The 21,544-nt window shown below is 40.3% G+C and overlaps 6 protein-coding genes across 6 annotated transcripts; 4 read left to right on the top strand and 2 right to left on the bottom strand.

Annotated features, from left to right (window-relative positions):
• The first annotated feature begins 1,021 nt into the window (after positions 1–1,021).
• Positions 1,022–2,365, top strand: LOC141821768 (uncharacterized). The gene has a single exon (XM_074709127.1). It carries the CDS (start codon positions 1,056–1,058, stop codon positions 2,133–2,135), a length of 1,080 nt encoding a protein of 359 aa, XP_074565228.1. The 5' UTR covers positions 1,022–1,055; the 3' UTR covers positions 2,136–2,365.
• A 5,185-nt stretch (positions 2,366–7,550) lies between these two features.
• On the top strand, positions 7,551–8,678 carry LOC141822268 (uncharacterized). The gene is made up of 2 exons (XM_074709707.1): positions 7,551–8,247; positions 8,350–8,678. Exons 1-2 carry the CDS (start codon positions 7,633–7,635, stop codon positions 8,575–8,577), a joined length of 843 nt encoding a protein of 280 aa, XP_074565808.1. The 5' UTR covers positions 7,551–7,632; the 3' UTR covers positions 8,578–8,678.
• Positions 8,679–8,946: 268 nt separating this feature from the next.
• LOC141821659 (uncharacterized) lies at positions 8,947–9,335 on the bottom strand. Its single transcript, XM_074709022.1, has one exon. The coding sequence runs from the start codon at positions 9,247–9,249 to the stop codon at positions 8,947–8,949; it is 303 nt and encodes a 100-aa protein (XP_074565123.1). The 5' UTR covers positions 9,250–9,335.
• A 298-nt stretch (positions 9,336–9,633) lies between these two features.
• LOC141822522 (PHD finger-like domain-containing protein 5A) lies at positions 9,634–13,444 on the top strand. Its single transcript, XM_074709967.1, has 2 exons — positions 9,634–9,738; positions 12,966–13,444. The coding sequence occupies exon 2, from the start codon at positions 12,990–12,992 to the stop codon at positions 13,320–13,322; it is 333 nt and encodes a 110-aa protein (XP_074566068.1). The 5' UTR covers positions 9,634–9,738; positions 12,966–12,989; the 3' UTR covers positions 13,323–13,444.
• Positions 13,445–14,186: 742 nt separating this feature from the next.
• LOC141821361 (omega-hydroxypalmitate O-feruloyl transferase-like) lies at positions 14,187–15,967 on the top strand. The gene is made up of 3 exons (XM_074708785.1): positions 14,187–14,255; positions 14,345–14,782; positions 14,859–15,967. The coding sequence occupies exons 1-3, from the start codon at positions 14,253–14,255 to the stop codon at positions 15,720–15,722; spliced, it is 1,305 nt and encodes a 434-aa protein (XP_074564886.1). The 5' UTR covers positions 14,187–14,252; the 3' UTR covers positions 15,723–15,967.
• A 3,145-nt stretch (positions 15,968–19,112) lies between these two features.
• Positions 19,113–19,692, bottom strand: LOC141821658 (uncharacterized). The gene has a single exon (XM_074709021.1). The coding sequence runs from the start codon at positions 19,690–19,692 to the stop codon at positions 19,183–19,185; it is 510 nt and encodes a 169-aa protein (XP_074565122.1). The 3' UTR covers positions 19,113–19,182.
• Positions 19,693–21,544: the final 1,852 nt, after the last annotated feature.

Here is a 21,544-nt window from a genome sequence, read left to right as displayed (position 1 = left end):
ATTAAGTTAAACTCATCTATATATATATTATAATTATTATTATTAGTAACGGATGTAAATAATAATAATTATTATCACCGATGCATGATGGATGCATGAAAATATTACATGTATATTGGTCCTCTCTCTGCCTATAAATTGAAGATATTATAATGATCCATCATAAAAACATATTGAGTGTCTTCGGAAAGAAAAAAAGAGAGAAATCAATATATGCAAAATAATTACATTGCAATGGCTTCTTCATCAAAGCTCAAATATGTAGAACATATAGATTTCAAGATTCATTTCATTAAATAAATATTAATGATAATATAAAATTAACAAGGCCTGCTCTTAGCTCAATCTTCTCAAGTCCCTCATCCTCATGCCACATGAATAAGCAACCAATGTTTGCTCAATCCTCCCACTTCTCTCATCATCTCATCCTCACGCTATAGGAGTCAACGACCAGTATGGATAAATATGAAAGTTGTGATACTGTCTTCCAGCATTAGCTTATATGGGTCAAATGTGCCACACCCATGTCAGGTGTTGGAACTTCTCAATCAAATCTTCAACACGGGACACGATCGTGCCAAGTGGTACGATCAGCTTGTGTTTCCTATTGGACTTTCGGTGGGGATAAAATAGTAAAGTTCACGACTATGTATATTTTTGAGCCTTGGTCCCTTTTAAATTTCTTTGAAATAATTAAATTTGATTGATTCAATTAATTTATTTAATTTAATCGAATTTTTTTTTAGGAACGGTAGAAATGGATTACAAATTGAGCCGGACCTTCCTGTATTTGGAAAACTAAAAATTAAATGATTTTAAAAAAAAAAGAAACTGAGGTAACAAATTAGCGGTTATTATTGGACCTGGTTGTGTTTTTTGTGTAAAAAAAGCCCAGTAGTGTATCCATAAAATGATTTTTTTTTTTAAAAAAAAAAGAAACTAAGGTAACAAATTAACCGTTATTATTGGGCCTGGTTGCGTCTTTTTATGTAGAAAAAGCCCAGTAGGGCATTGATAAAGCCGCTCCTCTGTTGTTTCATCGCAAACGCTCCGTCATGGCGAAAAAAGACCGGCGACGCAAAGATTCCCCCGTCACCGCCGCTGACGCCGATGTCGACTTGAAAGCCCTAATCCGAACCCACTCAGTTTTCTTCGATCACCTCGTCGAGCTCATCCCCGCCCGCTACTACCTCCCCCTCAGCGATGACAGACCCTGGTTCTATGGCTTATCCAAGATCCAGAAGGCCGACGTCAAGGCAGAGTCCCGGGAAAACATTAAGAAGTCTCGCCGCGCTCGTTTCGACCCTGCCAAGTCCACCACCACCCTCGATCACCTGAAGAGGAACATAGAAGCCGCAAACGCGGCGGCAGACACTAGCGAGGATGAGGACGGTGAAGAAAGCGGCGAGAGCGAAACCGATGTCGATAACCCCCGGCCGGTGCTCCCCGAGGCCCCTTCCCTTACGTACGAGGAGCTCCGACATCGGCTTCACAAGCGGATCGAGGATCTCCGGTCTGGTCGCAACACCCGGCCGCAGCTTCTGATCAAGCCGAGGCCGGATAAGGCAGACAAGAAGAGTAAAAATAAAAAGAAGAGCGTGGAGGAAAAAGCTTCTACTTCTCTTGGAAAGGAGGAGGCGACTGAGTCTCGCCAAGAGAAGAAGAAAAGGAAGATGGCAAACCGCGATGGAGGCGTTGGTGCTCCTGATATCTCATTTGGGAAGGTCAATTTAGGCGGGGAGGATGATAGTAGGAGCAAAAAGAGGAAGCTTTCTAAGAAGCATCAGCTGGAGAAAGCGAAGAAGTTGGAAGAAGATAAAAAGGATCCTAAGATCTCCAAAAAGCATTCTTGGAAGGCTGCCGTGAGCAGAGCTGCAGGTATGAAGGTACATGATGACCCAAAACTGCTGAAAGAGAGCATAAAGAAGGACAAGAAGAGGCAGCAGAAGCATGCGGAGAAGTGGAAGGAGAGGATCAAGATCACGGAAAAATCTATGGCAGAGAAGCAGAAGACAAGGACAACAAATATCAAAGGGAGGATCCACCAGAAAAAGATGAGGCGTATCGAGAAGAGGGAGAAGAAACTGATGCGCCCAGGTTTTGAGGGACGGAAGGAAGGATATATCAATGAATGAGCCCTTGGGTAATGAAACTTTTACATGAATTAGAATTTTAAGAGGAGGTAATGGAGGACTACTCTTTGGCCCTTCTTGTATTGTCTAGCTTATAAACATCTTGCAATCTTAATTTTCTATTAGTCGACGTTCATTATTTATGCAAGCTTGGAGTGATTATCATTTGATTGCAGGGATTTGTAATTTTCTTTGGCTAACAATGGGATAATGATGCAACTTTCACAGAGTTATTGTTCTTCTTCAAATGCATGAAAGTTTCCTAAATTTGGCTGTAGGTTCACAGTTCTATAGTCCTTTAATGTATGGAATCTCCCTTAGAAAGGATAAGTATTTTTCATAGGAAAAACATGTTTAGAAGCTAAAGATTAATGTGACTGTTATAAGAAGTAAACTGCTTCTTTTCAGAAAAATAGCTTCGTTGTTCTAAAAGGATTATCATTCTAGATGATTGTATTGAGTTGAATCATGGGCTGGTCAATTTACCATTAGATGTAACTGATCTGCTTTTTTTCAGAAAAAATAGCTTCTTTGTTCTAAAAAGATTATCATTCCAGATGATTGTATTGAATAGAATCATAGGCTGGTCAGTTTACCATTAGCTGTAACTGTTATAAGAAGTAATGTGCTTCTTTTCAGAAAAATAACTTCTTTGTTCTAAAAAGATTATCATTCTAGATGATTGTATTGAGTTGAATCATAGGCTGGTCAGTTTGCCATTGGAGCTCTATTCCTTCTCTATTAGCTTGGCATTCTTTTTTAAAATAGAAATGTTACTGAACTGATAATCTTGTCAGTTAATGACTGTTTTTTGCACACATGTTTGGTGGCTCCTGTATCAATCCACCATTGCCGCAGGTTTGAACCTATGAGGTTCACTTCAGAAATGACGGCGCAAAGATCCATATCCGGTCCCTCGCTCATATTTGATTCTTGCTTCTTCTTTGGCTTTTTACACTCAGAAGATTTGTGACCAATTCGGTCACAGTTGAAGCATTTCCCAGAGAACATCTTAGATATGCCTCCTCTGGGTCCCATTTTGGAAGACTTAGAATTCTTCCGTTTTGAGTTTTGACCGTGCTCGATCACGTTGGCTTTTACCTTAGCCTGAGAGAACGATCGTTTGTCTGAGCTCCTGTTGTCTTTCATCAATCCGGAGTCGGATGATGAGCTCCTCGATATTCATCTCCTTTCTTTTGTGCTTCAAGTAATTCTTGAAGTCTTTCCAGCCGGGAGGGAGCTTCTCTATGATCGCTACCACCTAGAAGGTCTCACTCAGCACCATGCCTTCTGAGTGAATCTCGTGCAGGATCATCTGGAGCTCCTGGACTTGGCTGATCACTATCTTGGAGTCCACCATTTTGAAGTCCAGGAACCAGCCAACAACAAATTTCTTGGCCCCCGCATTCTCTGTTCTGTATTTCAGGTGTAAGGATTCCCATAATTCCTTAGCCGACTTCTTTGTGCAGTATACATTATATAATGAATCTGCCAAACAGTTAAGGATATAGTTTCTGCAAAGAAACTTCGAGTGTTTCCAAGCCTCCACAGCATTGAAGGTTTGGGCATCCAAAGTACCCTCAGGTACCTTGGGTGGTTCTTCAGTCAAGAACCTAGCCAGATTAAGAGTGGTCAAGTAGAAAAGCATTTTCTGCTGCCACCTCTTGAAATTCATTCATATGAATTTCTCTAGCTTCTCGGCATGATTGATTGGGACTGACCAAATCGATACAGTAGGAGTCGTTACCTGCACTTGTTGAGTAGTTGGCTCCGCTACTGTCATCTCAACTTGGTCTGCCGCCATCGCAATAGAAACAAATCTGTTTTAAGATTGTTTGTGAATCTTTGCCGGAGAGAGCAATGTGGTCGAGTCGCCGACTGCCGAGCAGAGTGGCCGAGTTGCTAAGCCGAGTGTCGAGTGTTGAGTGGGCGAGTGCCGAGTGGCGAGAGCCAAGTGCCGAGTGGTCGACTGTCGAGTGCCAAGCCGAGAGCTGAGTTGTCGAGCTGAGTGGCCGAGTGCCCGACTACCGAGAGTCGAGAGGCGACTGCCGAGCCGAGAGCTGAGAGCCGAGAGCCGAGTTGTCGAGCCGAGTGGCCGAGTGCTCGACTACCAAGAGTCGAGAGGCTGAAAGCCAAGTGGCGACTGCCGGGACGCCGAGTATCGAGAGGCCGAAAGCTGAGTGCCCGAGTGTCCGACTGTCGAGAGCCAAGTGCCAAGTGGTCGAGGCCTGCGTTCAACGCAGTTTCCTTAAAACAGATTTGTCCCCTCCGGCGGTGCTTAGAAGTAAAGACAGACGTCTATTTCCCAGGATACAACGACAAAACCGACAAGACGATCAAGCACAGATCGTTACCGACGAACCGTTACAAAATGTTGGTTGATGTGCTTGAGTAAATTCTGCCCTGACCGGTCCGACATTCAACGCACGCAGGTCGCGCTTGCACACAAGTTACCTTGCGAGCAATGCAATCCGGACCCTGGATTTGCACCCCCCCTGCGCACCCACGCGTGAGAGAGAGTCTCTCTCCTTGCATGTGTTCACAATATCAATGCTTGTGATACAATATAAACCAACCAAGTTGTCCCTCAACTACCAATGTGGAACTAAACTTCTCCATATGAGAATTTTCTCCCTCCTTCCATTTCATTGTTTCCATTCATATTTCCAACATTATATACATAAAGTCAGGGCACAAAGAAGATTGTCTCCAAATATTTTAAAAACATACCAAATAGACAGGCATGCACAAATAATATTATGAAGTCAACAATCGAATAAAAAGATACAAAAACAACAAACAACATTTTTGGTAATTTTTACCACAAAAATATAGGCCTGTAAGCCCTTCTGGCCACCCGGTCGCTTGCTTGCCTAGCTATTCGATTAAGGCTGCACGCACACCTGATCGCTCGGCCAGCGCTGCACGACCACCTGGCCAGGGCTGAGGTCGTGGTCGAGGTCGAGGTCGTGGCCTACCTCACTACCAAGGTCGAGGTCGCGATCAAGGTCGCGCCTGACCTTGTGACCTTGGTACAACTAGATCGTGGCCCTATTGACGGAGTTAAGGGGAGAGGAGAGAGAAGAGGAGCTTACTTGATGAGGGTCGAGATCGTGCATGTCGGAGAGGAGATTGGAGATCAGAGAGGAGAGATCAGTCGTGAGAAGAAAAAATTGAAAACCTAAAACCCTAACTAGAAAGTCATTTAGCGACGGAAATAAACTCCGTCATTATTTTAGCAATGGAATTAAGTTTTCGTCACCATTTTGGTGACGGAATTAATTTTCGTAGTTATTTTAGTGACGAAATTGAATTTCATCGCTAATTAAATAAAATAAATATCAATTTTGGTTAATAACGATTGAATTAGTGATGAAATTTAAATTCTGTCATTAAATTGAATATCGATATAATTTTTTATCGCTAATTAGTAATAGAATTTAAATTCGATCATTATTTAGCAATCGAAGATTATTTCGATCGATAATTTAATGACGGAATTTAAATTTCATCACTAATTCCTTTCCTTACAGTGATAATGTAATCATCACAATTCTATAATTCCTTATACTCACATAATTAAATTAAACTAAACTAAACTAAATTATAATATAAGTAAATCAAATTCATTTAATATAAGTCGAATTCAGAGTCAATATTTTCTTCAGAATGATTCAAATTTCTATATTCAAATTATCACAGAAAAACTATTTGTTTCAATTAAGTGAATTAGATATTTTCAGGTCCCTTTTCTTTTGTCGATCAACATTATGATTAATAAAGGAAGATAATTTTACCTGACCAAATAATATTCTTCTATACGATGGATTGAACCAAGGTTCTGAAAGTGAACGTACGTAAGCAATTTGAGCTTGACCGGTTGCATAATGCAAGTGTGGTTTGTGTTGAAAAATATTTATATTGACAAAAATGCTTTGCTTTTGTATAACTAAATTATACATTATTTAAGTTATCTAATTAATAATTAAGTAGAAAAATATGTATTTAAATGTTCCTTTTAGATTACCTTTTAAACTTGTCATTGGCCACCTAGCTCACGAGTTAACCTTGCAGGAAGAAGAGAGGAGGAAGGGTTTCGTGATCCTGCAAAAATAAAAAAGATGAGAATGAAAGTCAAGGGTACCTTGGCTCGGTCACTCTGACATTTAAGTCAGTGAATGGGCTGATGAGGGAAGGAGGAAGAAAGCTAAGTTTAATTGAGGGCGGGTATGGCGGATGCGTACCTGTAGCTGTGAAGAATGAGAGTTATATAAAAGGTGGTGCGAGGAAATACGAAAAATCTATTTTGTCTTTAATTAAGGAGAATATCCGTGCGTAGAGATTCTGTTAGAAGAAATGTCCCATCTAAGTAAGGAAAGGATCTCATTGCAGCCGCAATAGCGAAAAGACATCATAAAGTGTCATTATGATGCATTAAGAAGAGAGTAGATTGTCAGATTACGTGACCGCCTATATATCCTTCTGGCGACGACGTGACAGACTAAGGAAAAGGAGTAAGGTCGGTTGAGTATTAAGCAGGGCACTGAAGGAAGTGCGGTCGACAAGGAGAGACCGACCGCCAAGTGACAATGGCGGAGCTAGCCCAAGTAATTTACCTGGACTGATTCGAACTCTTGGACTATATCGACGGTATACCCTGGGCTAGTTCTTAAATTTTTTTCTCTCCTCCTTAAATTCAAGTTTTTTTTTCTTCTCGTCGTTGTCGGACCCCCCGGGCTATAGCCCGGGTACAACTAAGCATGGCTCCGCCCTTGGCCAAGTCCCGTGCCAACTCATCAAGTTGGAGGTGAGGTGCCGACCTAGACCACCTTCTGAGCAGAGCTCGGACCTCTCAATTAAGTAAAACACTGATTAACGGATCGAACAGAAGGTGAAAGACCTAGCACCAAGTCCAATGCAAGTGCCCGAGCTAGGATAACTCTGAGCCGAGTTGTCTACCCGACTCGATCGAGTACTAGATCAAAGTTGTCGAGCTGAGGGGTAGGGCTCGTTCAGTCGTCTCGAATAACATATTGTGGGTCATACGGGTCATCTGAAGTGTCCTCAAACTGGATCAAATCTTGACCTCAATCCGATCAGACTGACCCACAACATTAAACATAATACATAAAAATATAAAAATTTATATTAATCAACAATGTTGCCATATGAGTAACATGTATATGATTGAACTCACGCAAAAGGAGTATGCCACCTCGTCCAAGTGATAAGTGGATAAGTTTAAAGGTATATTTAAAAAAAATTATATATATAATTTAATGTGCCACCTCATCCAACTGTCTCTGATCACAAGCCAAGTGTCGTTGCTGTCGTCACACATTCTGAAACTCCATTCTATACGTGTCGACCGTAGCGCGGCCATGCAAAGCCGGCACTACAAAACAACACGTCCTCTGTTGCTTCTCTCAGTTTATTCTCGAGCGCCAAGAAATTAACATCGTCGAACGATCGAGGAGTTTGATCGATCCATCGAGCAGCCATGTCCGGACTTTCTCTGGCAGTCGGGCAGCGTCCGGACCAGGAAGCCACCGCGGAGCTCTCTAACGTGCCGCCGGGGCCGGCGAGCAAGGGCCAGGGACAGGCTGTCATCGGCAGCGCCATGGGTTCCCTCCGCGTGATCGAGCTCCAGCTCGTGGCCTTCATCATCGTCTTCTCCGCCAGCGGCCTCGTGCCCTTCCTCGACCTCGTCTTCCCGGCCTTCGCCACGCTCTACATTCTCGCCCTGTCCCGCTTCGCCTTCCCCGCCGCCGCCTCCGGCGGGGATGGCGGCGGGAGGGAGCTCTTCGAGGGTAGCAGGACGTTCCGCGCCTACGTGGTGGCGGGGACAAGCGTGGGGCTGTTCCTTCCGCTGGCGTACGTGCTCGGAGGCTTCGCTCGCGGCGACGACCACGCCGTGCGCTCCGCCACGCCGCACCTCTTCCTCCTCTCCTGCCAGATCCTGACGGAGAACGTGATCGCCGGGATGGGGATCTTCTCGCCGCCGGTGCGTGCGATGGTGCCGCTGCTATACACAGTGCGCAGGGTCTTCGTCATAATCGACTGGATCTACGACGTCTGGATCAACAAAACGCTGCCGACCAATGCGTCCATCAACGTAAGAAAAAAGAAAAACAACCCAAACATATATCAAACTTCACCATTCGATTATATATACTCTCCGACTGAATTCTGTAAATTTCATTTGGGGAACGATTAGGATGTGGCATGGGCGTGGTTCGGGAGGTCTCTGGCAACGGCTAATCTGCTCTATTTCTCTATCAACCTGTTTGCTTTCTTGATCCCGCGGTTTCTTCCGAGGGCGTTCGAGAAGTACTTGACAGAGAGGAAGGAGATCTACGCGAAGACGGCGGAAGACAAGATGGCGCGAGCGACGACGGAGCAGAGTGGCGGAGACAAGAGCGGCGAGGGCAAGAAAATGAACTGATCTCTCTGCATGCTTGAATTTGTTTAGTTACGTATTGGAACGCGGAGAGTTTCTGGCCTTTCTTCATCAAATAATCAATTAAGCTAGAAACTTGGTTTGTTTCCTCTGTTCTGCTCCCGTGAGAAGTTATGCTTTATTTTTTGGGACGTCATCGTCGTAGCATGAATCTGCAGGGCACTAAATGCTAATATAATAAAAGAAAAGCTAATAAATGTGTTTTTGGTAGTTAAATTTTAGAATTGTTCGGTTCGAGCGAGCGAGCGATCTGGCAGGCGAATTTAATGAAGAGGAATTATGAGCTAAATCTTGTTCTGTCTCTGAATCTCTGGTGTTCTGTACAAACCAGCTTAGTCATGCAAGAGGTGAAGATTATGGCCAAGAACTGAAATTGACAATAAAAAAACGCTTTTTCTCAATAAGAGAAGCATCTCTGGTAGAAATTGCCAACTGAGAAGAAGAGGAGCAGGGCACTTGTAACAATCCAGCTGCTGATACACATAGATGTAACAATAAGACGTAGATGATGGCGTGGACGAGAATGGAGGCGCCGCTCGTGTGGAAGTTGCCGAACTCCACCACCCGGCGGCTCCTCCCCGGGATCTGGAACAGCAGCCCCGGCGAAAGAAGTACGAACAACAACAGCACCACCAATACCGGTCCCCAGTCCGCCATCGCCACTCCGATGTGAGAATAGGGGAAAACGAAACACAAGCGCGACGGGGAATGGTGCCTTTGCAGTGGGGTGGAGTGGGGGTTGTTGGTTCTGGAACCATCGCTTTGTCCCATTCACACTCTCGAAGGTTTCGATTCGAAATAGAAACCCTAGTTAATGGCGTGCCGACCCAAGCGGGAGGATGTGTTGCTCCGCGGAGAAGGTTTGGTGATCGAGCTGCGCCATCCTTTAACGACTACGTGGATCGTGTTAATGAACCACGTAGTTGGATCAGGTATAATTATGGCATCTGTTCGCCCTAGATGCTGCGTTAGACTGTTGGAACCCGTCTCTTCCACATTCGATTCATTTTTATCTCCGGCTGTCTAGTCTCTTCCTCTTCTCCGCAGCAATCTTTGAAGGTCTCTTCTCAAGGCGGCGATTCACGGTTTGAAAGGCAAGATCACTGCAAGATTCCCAGAAAGTCTTTTCTTCAGCGTCAAGCATCGGTTTGTCCTTGTTTCCTTCCACGATTTTTTTAATGCTTCTGTTTGTGCAACAAAAACCCTTGATGTATGGAGCTTCTAGGATTAATATCTAGATCAAATGCTTGTTTGCTATGTTGGTCTTTTCGTTGATAAAGAAAATAATCGTGACAGGAAACATTGAGGAAATGTTGCAGGGAATTGTTAGCAAATGTTGGTATAATCGGAGAAGGATTTATCCTAGGACTGAATTCAATCAAAAGAAAAAGAAAGGAAAAAGAAATTGTTGCGCTTGCGTAGAAGGAGAAGTGGTTTAAGTTCTGTTAATGTGCTATCATGAAAAGTTTGGGACAAAGGAAGAGGTGGGGATGTTGTATAGATCCTGATTTTTGCAAAGATAAAACATCGACTTAAAGCTGTTGAATGGCTATGCCTTAGGGGTGAGATGTCTTGTCACAGCAACCAAGTGGTGAAATAGATTTATCCAGTTTAGCTTATTTAGCCCGTAAGACTTAAGAGCTTCACCAAGTTGTACCCCCTGCTTCTACTACTTGGTACTGAGAGCTTCTGAAGGTTTTCAAGTTAAGCAGGTGACATATTGGTACACAATGGAGCAAGGAGACAAGTGGCCTCTTAGTAAGACCTTTCTTCTGTGATAAACTAAATTATTCTCAGGCTAGGATCCCTCTTTAGATTAACCCCTTCTTCAGTGATAATACTCTCTAGTTGATGGATTGTGCAAACAGTGTTTCTTTAAATTGCTTGTTCATTGTTTTAAACAGATGATGATAGTAATTGTGAATTCTCAGATACTAACAAAAATGTTAACTTTTGGCAAGTCAGCACAATTTAAAGGAGACATACAAGTTCCTCACAAGCAAGTTCTATTTTGGGGCAGGAATTTAAGAGCTTTTCTTTAACCTTTTTATGATCGCAGTCTTGAATAATTACATATTCCTTTTTGTCCATGGCTTTGAGACATATTCGTCTCTTTTCCTACTTGTACATGTTCTTTGTGCTAGTCTTCATAAACCTTTTTGCTAGGTAATCCATAAATAATTATTTTGGTATTAAGATGGTGTTTAGTCTGTAAGACCCAAATGTTAAAAACTTAGTGAAGCAAAGCTCATGTGACCATAGTGACTAAACACCACTGCCAATTGGCAAGGAACTTGGATCTTCCTCTAAACGTCAAATCATATCTTTCTCACCGGTACCTAGTAGGGATGAATTTCACTCTCTTTTGTCCCTTCTTCCCCATCCTCTGTCAAGTTTGTTCTCCAGGTTTCCTCTGCTGCATGCTATCTTCTTCTTCACCTGCAATAAACAACAGTAAGAGTAGCAATTCCATTCTTCCACATATCTCCCATTCTTGCTTTATCTGTCTTCATCTCCTTCAGTCCTAACTTTATGGTAGTACTTTTATTCTAGTATCTTCCTTATCTTTTTTATCTCCTTACAGCATTGACCGTAGCTGCTTTATTAATCTTTGTTTGCTTGATCATTTGAATATAGTTGGAAGTTTTTAGATTACCAATGTTAGAAGATAGGTTGAAGGGAAGGCTTGGCGCAACGGTAAATTTGCTGCCATATGATTTGGAGGTCATGGGTTCGAGTCTCAAAAATACCCTCTTGCAAAGCAGGGTAAAGCTGCGTACAATAGACCCTTCCCTGGGACTCCGCAATGACGGGAGCTTCGTGCACCAGGCTGCCCTTTAATGTTAGAAGATAGGTTAAATAAAGCTGAGTTGATTAATTTCCCATCTCTTGATTGTTCCTTTGCGAAGGAACAAATGCTAATTATTGCTAGATTTAGGAATCATATCATGTTTGATTTTGTGCCATGGTAAATAGTATGTATATCTGCTTTAGATTGTGAAATGTCATCTTTGAGTTGTATATAAAGACAAGGTCACCATGTAGGTTGTAGATTTGTTAATGGTGCTACATATACTTTGATGTTAACTTTGATACTGGTTTTATGTCTATCATATAAGTTATTTGTTATTTCTTAGCAGAGTTTGGTAGAACACTTGCATACTGGTCGTTGAGCGACCAATCCAAGTATCATTATAAATGTAAAATAACATAAATTACAAAATATTTGTAAGTGTCTAATAATAGATACTATACTGCTATCAATTTTGGCATTTTTTCAATTGTAGATGTTGTTCTGTGCTAAAGAAGATGTGCTCTATAATAATTAATATGAATGTGGTAGACATATGTTTTAGGGTTAGTTTTACTATTTCATAGAATCTTTTGATCCCGCCTTCTGATTTTATCGATGTTTCTTCGTTCCTCAATAGGAAAGTGATTTGTTCCAATAAATTAGGAAAGACTGTGACAGTTATTATCTATCTGTTTCAGAATAATCTACCTAAATAAGGAAAGATTTACTCATTCAAAAAACGAGAGAAAACAACTAGAAATCAAAGTGTTTGTTAATGGATGCATGGAAACTTTGTCCGATGAAGCATTTGAGTATCAAATATATGACCATGAATCAGGTGTTACCCAAGTGATTCTTGGCTTGACCTTGATACTCCCATGCTTCATGTTGAGCATTTTGTATTAGATAAAAAGGGCAGCTCGGTGCATGAAATTCCTATCAACACAGAGTCATTGGGGGGGCCAAGGAAGGGCCTATTATACACACCCCGGCAGCATTTTGTATTAGATAGTTTCTCTAATACTTGGATTTCGCATTTTGCCTCTTCGTACCTATGTTTGCACCTTATGTTAGCATGAAAGGTGATAGGATTGTCCCCAAGGTGTAGCCGAGTTTGTACCTGAATGGTAGAGAGTTGTATCAATCAATGAAAAGTGATAGGATTCCCATATTCTGCACTTGGCTTATGGTCTCCTTATCATTGAGCACTAATGTCGCTTCATCTTCCTAGAACCTTTCAATCTTACCCCTGAGCTTTCAACAAAAAAGCTTATATGCATCTTAATTAGAGCATATTATATATATATATATATATATAAATTCTTTAAATTCATTCGAAGTGAATATTAAATACTATTTTAAAATTTATCTAGAATCCGCAGGAAATTTAAGAAATTTCCTTCCATTGATTGATCTCTTTCCATTCCGATGGCAGGTTTGTGTGACAATCTTAAGAATTGAAGATGAACATTTAAGAAATTGACAACTTTCTGCCCTAAACTATTTAGTGCAATTGAATCTGTAGTTAGTGCCTATAAATAATCGCCCTGATATAAATGATCTCTTATGCTTTTTCCAGGGGGTTTTAGTGGATTAGATCACCATGGCAAAGCACCATCCCGATCTTATCATGTGCCGGAAGCAGCCAGGGATCGCCATTGGTCGCCTGTGCGAGAAGTGTGACGGGAAGTGTGTCATCTGCGACTCATATGTTCGCCCTTGCACCCTCGTCCGTGTCTGCGACGAATGTAACTATGGTTCCTTCCAAGGAAGGTGCGTCATTTGCGGTGGAGTTGGCATATCTGATGCCTACTATTGCAAGGAATGCACACAACAGGAAAAGGATCGCGATGGCTGCCCCAAAATTGTCAACTTGGGAAGCGCCAAGACTGATCTGTTCTATGAACGCAAGAAATATGGATTTAAGAAAAGATAGATAAATTGTATAGGTTTTCCTTGCATTGTGATCATGTGTTTTGATTTCTAGGTAGATAAAGTTGATAACATGTAGCAACTTTCTGAGAACTTTAGCAATAGTGAATCTTTGAGATTGTTGAATTACCTATAAATCATTACAAGTGTAAACAATCTTGATTATTTGTTCATGATATGATCAAGAACAGAGGCCGCGTTCTTCATTTTGTACAAAGGTAAAAACAGATTCGCATTAGAACATCATTTTTTTCAAAATGTTAAATTTAAGTTTCTTCATAAATACATACTACCAAGAAAATTAAAGTTTCTTAATGGAAAAAGTAGGACATCAAATCTCTCTAAAAAAATGGGATCAGCAAATCCTCCATGAAGATCAATTTAGTATATGAAATTCCCGTCAATACGGATTAAGAAGAAGAGTATATTATACGCAATCTTATTAAATTATTTTTGGGACTCCAAACTTGTGACCTAATGAAAAATCTTCCATGGGAAGGAAAATTCTAAGGAGTGGAGTACACGCTCAGCATTAATGACCCAATGGTTTAATGAAAACAACGCTTTAATTCACACCTAAACTCGATTAATTTCTTTTCTAAATTAAGTAAAATTGTTCGTCTTCCGCTACGTCCTGATTAGGAGGCCAACCCCACCTACCGGCGCTCATCGACTCCGTTCGTAGCTGCGATTGGTTCCATGGCAGTGGCCAACCCCAACCGTTTTAGATTCGGCTATCGTTTAGCCCCAGCAACCATCTACCCGATTCCTTCTCGTCTTGGAATTCCATTTCTTAATCCAGTTCTGTTAAACAAGCTGCATGCCCTCTATAAATAGCTCCATTTGCTAATCCACAAGAAGCATCTTCTCCATCTCCTCACTGTTCTTGTGTATCACAGCAGAAAGGATCCATCCGTCTTCTTTAGCTATCGAAATGGTACTGTAAGCTCAAGTCGATCGAGTAGAAACAGTTACAATGTGTTCACAGTTTTTTTTGTTTTTGTTTTTTCTACGTTTGATGATCAGATTGTAGAGTTGAGAGAGAAGGTTGAGCTCGAGGTGAAGCAGGGGGAAGTTAGTCTGGTGCCCCCGGCGGAGGAAACAAAGAAGGGCCTCTACTTCCTGACCAACCTGGACCAGAACATCGCGGTGATAGTGCAGACTATTTACTGCTTCAAGGCCGGCGATAAGGGGAATGACACGGCGGTGGAGGTGATCAAGGAGGCTCTGGCCAAGGTGCTCGTGCACTACTACCCTCTCGCCGGTCGGCTCACCATCAGCCCGGAGGGGAAGCTCATCGTGGACTGCACCAGCGAGGGCGCGGTCTTCGTGGAGGCCCATGCCGACTGCGAGATGGACGACATCGGAGACATTGGGAAGCCGGATCCGGCCACGTTGGGGAAGCTCGTTTATAACGTTCCTGGCGCCAAGAACATATTGGAGATTCCTCCATTGGTTGCTCAGGTCCGATCGTGTTTTGATTTGATTGATGGTCGCAATTTGATTAACTCGATTGTTTGGTGCCGATGATCGTGTTCAGGTGACGAAGTTTACTTGCGGGGGATTCATTCTGGGGTTGTCGATGAACCACTGCATGTTCGACGGCCTCGGTGCGATGGAGTTCGTGAACTCGTGGGGGGAGACGGCGCGCGGCCTGCCGCTGTCGGTGCCGCCGTTCATCGACCGAACGGTTCTGCGGCCCCGCGACCCGCCGGCGATCAGCTTCCCCCACCATGAGTTCGCGGAGATCGAGGACATCTCGGAGTCGGCGGATCTGTACCAGAAGGAGGAAATGCAGTACCGCTCCTTCTGCTTCGACCCGTACAAGCTGGAGGCAGCGAAGCGCCGGGCCACGGAGGGCGACGGCGCGCTCGACAAGTGCACGACCTTCGAGGTGCTGGCGGGCCTGGTGTGGCGCGCGCGCACGGAGGCGCTGGGGCTGCGCCCGGGGCAGAAGACCAAGCTGCTCTTCGCAGTCGACGGGCGCCAGCGCTTCGAGCCGCCGTTGCCGAAGGGCTACTTCGGCAACGGCATCGTGCTCACCAACGCGCTGTGTACGGCAGGGGAGCTCTTGGAGCGGCCGCTGGCCTTCTCGGTGGGTCTGGTTCAGGCCGCGGTGAGGATGGTGACGGACGAGTACATGCGATCGGCCATGGACTACTTCGAAACCACCAGGGCGCGGCCTTCGCTGGCGGCTACGCTGCTGGTCACCACCTGGTCACGGCTGTCGTTCCACACCACCGACTTCGGTTGGGGCGAGCCGGTGCAGTCCGGTCCGGTGGCGCTGCCGGAGAAGGAGGTGACTTTGTTCCTGGCGCATGGGAAGGAGAGGAAGAGCATCAACGTCCTATTGGGGCTTCCCAGCTCAGCCATGGAAAGATTCCAAGAGCTGGTGAACGTATAATAATTTACACGTACGCTACGATACGAAGTCCTTCATCATCAAGGTTAATAATATATAATAATCAATCGAATCGATCTATATATACATTATATATATTTCAGTTGTTACTGGTCGAATATCTATCTGTTCTGTATATTTGTTCTTGATTGTTTCGTCTTGCCTGTCATTGGATCATAAGTGGTGTTTGGGGTGTATGAACCACAGTACTGTTTCATTTGCATAGCTAATTCATGTTTCTTTCTTTATTTTTGAAGGAATATTAATTTCTGAAATACTTATGTACAACAGAAATACATTTAACAACCGATTAGCCACCCACCTTTTTCTTTCTTTCTTTCTTTCTTTCTTTCTTGTAATGCTAGATGAAGCAGTCCGTACTGATGCAACCAAACTGCATGCCCTAATTAATTTTCCCCAACATTGTACCATTCCCTTAACTTAAGGGAATTCCCTTAAGTATCATTTTTGGAGGGCCATTTGAAGATCTCCCTCTCCAAGAAGTCAGAGGGACGGCCTACATCTTTTATTGTTTGGAAGAAAACTCAAATCGAGGCGCTATTGTAGCAAAAGATGGTTATATTTTTCTTTTACAATAAATATACGAAGGAATATAAATTAATCACGAAGTCAATTTATAATCAACTACCAAGTGACAAGGAGGGAAGAATTTTTTTTCTCCCAAATTGAGACGGAGCTAAAGCACTAATGGTAAATCCACAATTTATAATCCAAGTCCTAATGGATAGGGTAAATGTTGGATTTAATCTATATTATTTTATAGCAGCCGAATTTATATTAGTGTGAACAAACACTTTAAATAATCTAATTGATATTAATTATGAATCTATATATATATATATATATATAATTTATTAAATTAAATTTTATTATTAATGATAGATTATATTGATAACAGAATTAGATCCATTATTATATATAGAGTGTGGTAATTTGAGATCTTCACATTTTTCATTGGTGAGGGCCGAGAATATGGCACCACCATCTTAATTCCTTTAGGAGATCCCTCTTGTCTTCTATTCTAGGATCTCGGATAAATCTGCTGCATTTAAGTCATTTTTATTTTAACCATCCTCTTTTAATTTATTTAATTACTGTTATAATTTTCAATATTACTATATTTTGTGCATAATTCTTTTTCTAGTTCATATGGTTTGTTAGAATTTTTGATCTATAAAACTCCATTATTAGTATAGTACAGTAACAAATAAGAAGATTCGCACTTGAATTTTAATAAAAATAAATATTTTAATGGTCAATCTTGAAATACTTATAAGTTATACTCTGAATTTACTCGATTACTCGATAGACAAATCAAAATGAAGACGATATATCTTCATAATTAATTTAGTGAAGGTTAGGTTGGAGACCTGAATTATTAAAAAAAATGTATGAGCAAAAAATTTCAATAGTGACAATCGCTAAAAAAATCAAATTCATATATGATTGGTTAGAATTTCAATTTAGAATTCATGATCGAGAAAATTTAGTAAAACACATAGGAGAATAAATATCAAGATCAGAACTTATAATTTTGATAGAGATGAATATTTTAAAAGTTAAACGTTTATAAGAGCATCTGCAACGCAGAAGCGTTATAACGCTTAAAAAAATATTAAAAAATTACATGGGACCCACCTCTGCCACAATAACGCGTTCATACCTTTGAACGCATTCCTATTCTCACTCCTCCACATCAGATTGGCTCATGTGATCACTCCTCCAGCTCAGGTGGTGAGAGAATAAAAAGGTATCTATTAACGCGCTAATAACGCGCGTTGGAGATGCTCTAAGGCAAATTGCTTTTCCCACTCCCTTGATACCGCACCCCCCATCCCCTCCTCTCTCTCTCCTATTCAAATGACTTTTATATCCTTTTTTCTTTGTTTTTTATTTTATTTTACTTATATCTCTCTCTCCTATTCAAATGACTTTTATACCATTTTTTCTTTATTTTTTATTTTATTTTACTTATATATATATATATATATAATTTTAATTAATTTTTATTTAGTTTTATTTTTTAAATTAAAACTGTTTATTATTTTTTCATTAATACTTATATATATATTTTTAATTTTATTTAAATTTTATTTAGTTTTATTTTTAAATTAATTTTGTTTATTATTTTTTAAATTTTATTTATTTTATTTCTTTAATCAATTTTGTTTATTATTTTTTTATCAAATTTTTTTATTTTTTATTTTATATAATTTTTAACATAGGTCAGAATCTCTTTCTTTTTTAAATTACCTTTCTAATTCAACACTTAAAAGGGAATCAATTATAAACAAAATTGATTAAAAATAAAACTAAATAAAATTTATATAAAATTCTAAAAATAAAGTATTGATAAAAAATAATAAACAAAATTGATTAAAAATAAAACTAAATAAAAATTAAATAAAATTAAAAAAATATCATATTGATGAAAAAAATAAAACTAAATAAAAATAAAAATATATGAGAGTTATTTTTAAATAAAATTAATTAAAAAATAAAACTAAATAAAAATTTAAAAATAAATAAATAAATAAATACAAAGAAAAAGATAAAACTGTCATTAGAAGAGGAAGTGGGAGGGGAGGCGTGCGCTGTTGGGGGTGGGAAAAGCAGTGCTCTTTATAAGTTAGGTTCTGAATTTAATTGTTAGATAAATCAAAATGAAACGGTCTATCTTTTAAATTAATGAACACCTGACTTTTTAAAAAGATCAATAATGACAACCATTAAAATGACCTAGAAATGCGTCTGGTTTTACCAATTGATTCTAGAGCAGTGTTTCGATCTAAAGGGAAGTCTTGCACTTCATTGGTGTTATCGATCGGAGGAATAACACACATCGTGAGATATGCATGGTTTGTCTATCAAGTATTTATAGAACCACAAACTACCATCATACAAATTGCAATATTTTCAAACAAGATTTTAATGAGAATAATAATGCGAGATATTGCAATTTAAGGAGGTGTTTGGTTTTAAGTTTATTTTTTCAACGGAAAGTTGAGGTTGAAAATATGTAAATGTATAGTTGGGATTGAAAAAAAGTTGAGAAAATGTAAATGTAAATGGAGTGTTTGGTGAATATGAGGTTGAGTTGTATTTTGAATGTCCATTTACTTATTTATACTTACTAAAAAAATTAAAAAATTCTTATATAATTTTTTACAAGGGTAGATGTGTAATTTGAACTTTCAAGTTGGGAAAAGGATCTCCACAAGTCCTTTTTGCCAACCCCAATTTCTGGTTACCCCAACCTCATATGTACATTCACCATCTAAACCCAAACACCTATCATCTGTCCATTGTACAAATTTCGAGAACTCAACGGAACATTTACATCTCAGGAACCTTAAACCAAACACCCCCTAAGTTTCGTTTTAAATGATGATCGCGATAGATCAGTAATTAATTAACACGTTCACGGTACGTAGTTTTGTTTTCAATTTTGAATTATAGCTAGATGTCCATTAGCCGGCGACGAGAGATCGCCGGCGACGATAAGCCTAGAAGGGCTGAGAAACTGGTAGCTCGGCCCGGCGCTGTAGCACCTGCCGAAGCCGGCGGCGCACTTGGGCGGCGCCTCCTCCATCTCCTGGTCCATCTCGCACATGACCTTGTGGAAGAGGTCGACGTCGCAGGGGAGCTGCAGCGGGCCGGGACTGGCGAAGCCGTACGCGACCTCCGCCTGGTCGAGCAGCGCCTGGAACAGCGGGTGGCCGATGCACTCCGTCCGGATGACGAACCTCTCCCTGTTCGGCCCGACGTGGACCGCGAACTGCCCCGACCGGGTCCCCGCCGCCGCCTGCGACTTGGACCGCCGCCACGGCCGGGCGCCGGAGGCCCCCGGCGGAGGAGCGCTTCGCCGGCGAGTCAGCGAACGGCAGCGGTCGAAGGCCTTCAGGATCAGGCTCCACCTGTGCTTCTCGCTGATTCTTCGCTGCCTCTCCATCTCATCGATCGGATTAAGAAAAACAAAAATTGACTGAAATTTAAGAACAAAAAAGTCAAATATAAAGAGGGGAGGGAAGGGAAACAGCTGCACTGGATGAAGGTTCCTCATCGCGAGAGAAGATCTATATGGAGTAGGCATCATTTCGGCAGTTAATAATTAATTGTTCTTTTTTTTTAATTTTGTTAGAAAATATTCAGAGCATGCGCAGCCATTATCTTGTTATAAAAATATTGCAATTATGCATTCTGTTCTTCATTTATATATTAATTTTGTTTGTTTGGAAGAAGAAAAAAAAAGGGAGATGGTGGACGGCGGTGGAGCGTTAGATTGCGCCGCAAGAACGCGACAGATGCGATTCATAATACCAGAGCAGTTGCACCGAAACCATTGACAAAATGGCCTACATGTGGGGCCCGGCCCACGTGTCCAGATTGTAGGGACACCCACGCAAAAGAGAGATGAATAAATGGTAATTAATTATGTTGAAAATGAAAGACAATGATGGTACATGTTTTTATTGTTTTCATTTAGTAGTCTAGATTTTATTACTTAACTATGGAGATGAGCTTACATGTAATTTAAGATATCCATTTACTCATTAACAGCATGATATTAGGTACTCGCTAATATTATTCAAGTTTTTTTTTTTTCTTTTGATTCTTAAAGGGCTTTTTACATACATTTTTTTTCAACCAGGATAATTTAAGATATCACATTTACTCATTAACAGCATGATATTAATATATAAGTATTATAATATTCGAATAATATTATATATATATATATATTAACGTTTAATTCTTTGAATATGATTAATATGAATGAATATATTTATTTATTTAATATAAAATAAGAATAAAAATAAAATGAATAATAGATGTTAACATTAAAATGAATATGAATATATATCAATAAAAAAGAGATATTGATATAATATGCATATGGTATGTATATTTTATATTTTTTATAAAAATAATATATGTTAATATTAAAATTAATACGGATGTCCACGAGCATTAATTAATGCAAAACCGTTTTATCTCAATCTAACTGCTTTTGCAATACCAAATTAACTCGCATCCACGTCAAAATCCAACATTCAACTCATGCTCGAATAAGCAGAAAAGAATCTAAATGAAACATCTTCAATATTTTTCTAGCTACTTCAGCAGCAAGGTAGAATTCGCTACTCAAGCGATCTCACACTTGACCTTACAATCATCTATGAAGAGGTAAATCGAGAAGTTGTATTAACAATGTATTAATAATTTAATACAACTAATTTTGTATTTGTCCACTTTAACAAATATACCTCGCAGTAACCAACTCAATCATGTCTCACAGCAATATTTTTCAATATACTTTGCAGTAATCAACTCAATCATGCCTCACAGCAATATTTTTCAAGCTACATTTCTAATTAATGGTTTATTTGATGTGAGATGATCTCTATTCGAACCTAAAACAGCAAGATTAAACTTAGTAGTATTGCATCATTATACAAATTTAAAATTCTTACTCTTGATAAAAAGAAGAAGAAAAAATACTTTGGGCAAACTGGTTTACTACAAAACTAAGCAGTTGTTAGCATTTTTAATATTTTTGTGCAAATATTTTTCTTCTTTTGAGCGGAATAATTTCTTAAATGGAATGCTTATCATGCTGTCTTCATGTCAATTGGGATAATAAAATTACGTTTAGCTAATAATTTGCTTGAATGGGGGCTATGTTTTATAGCATTGTTTTATTCTCTAAAATTTTCCGACCTCAACTTTCAGCATCGACATGTCCGACACTGTTGGCGTGGTGAGCCAAAAATGGATATGAACTATAAAAAAAAAAGGCGGTC

This window comes from Curcuma longa, chromosome 2 (assembly GCF_044706935.1).
Source record: "Curcuma longa cultivar G26 ecotype Majalengka, Jawa Barat chromosome 2, ITB_CL_G26_1.1, whole genome shotgun sequence".
Classification (NCBI taxonomy): Eukaryota; Viridiplantae; Streptophyta; class Magnoliopsida; order Zingiberales; family Zingiberaceae; genus Curcuma; species Curcuma longa.
This window is presented reverse-complemented; position numbering and strand designations above follow the sequence as displayed.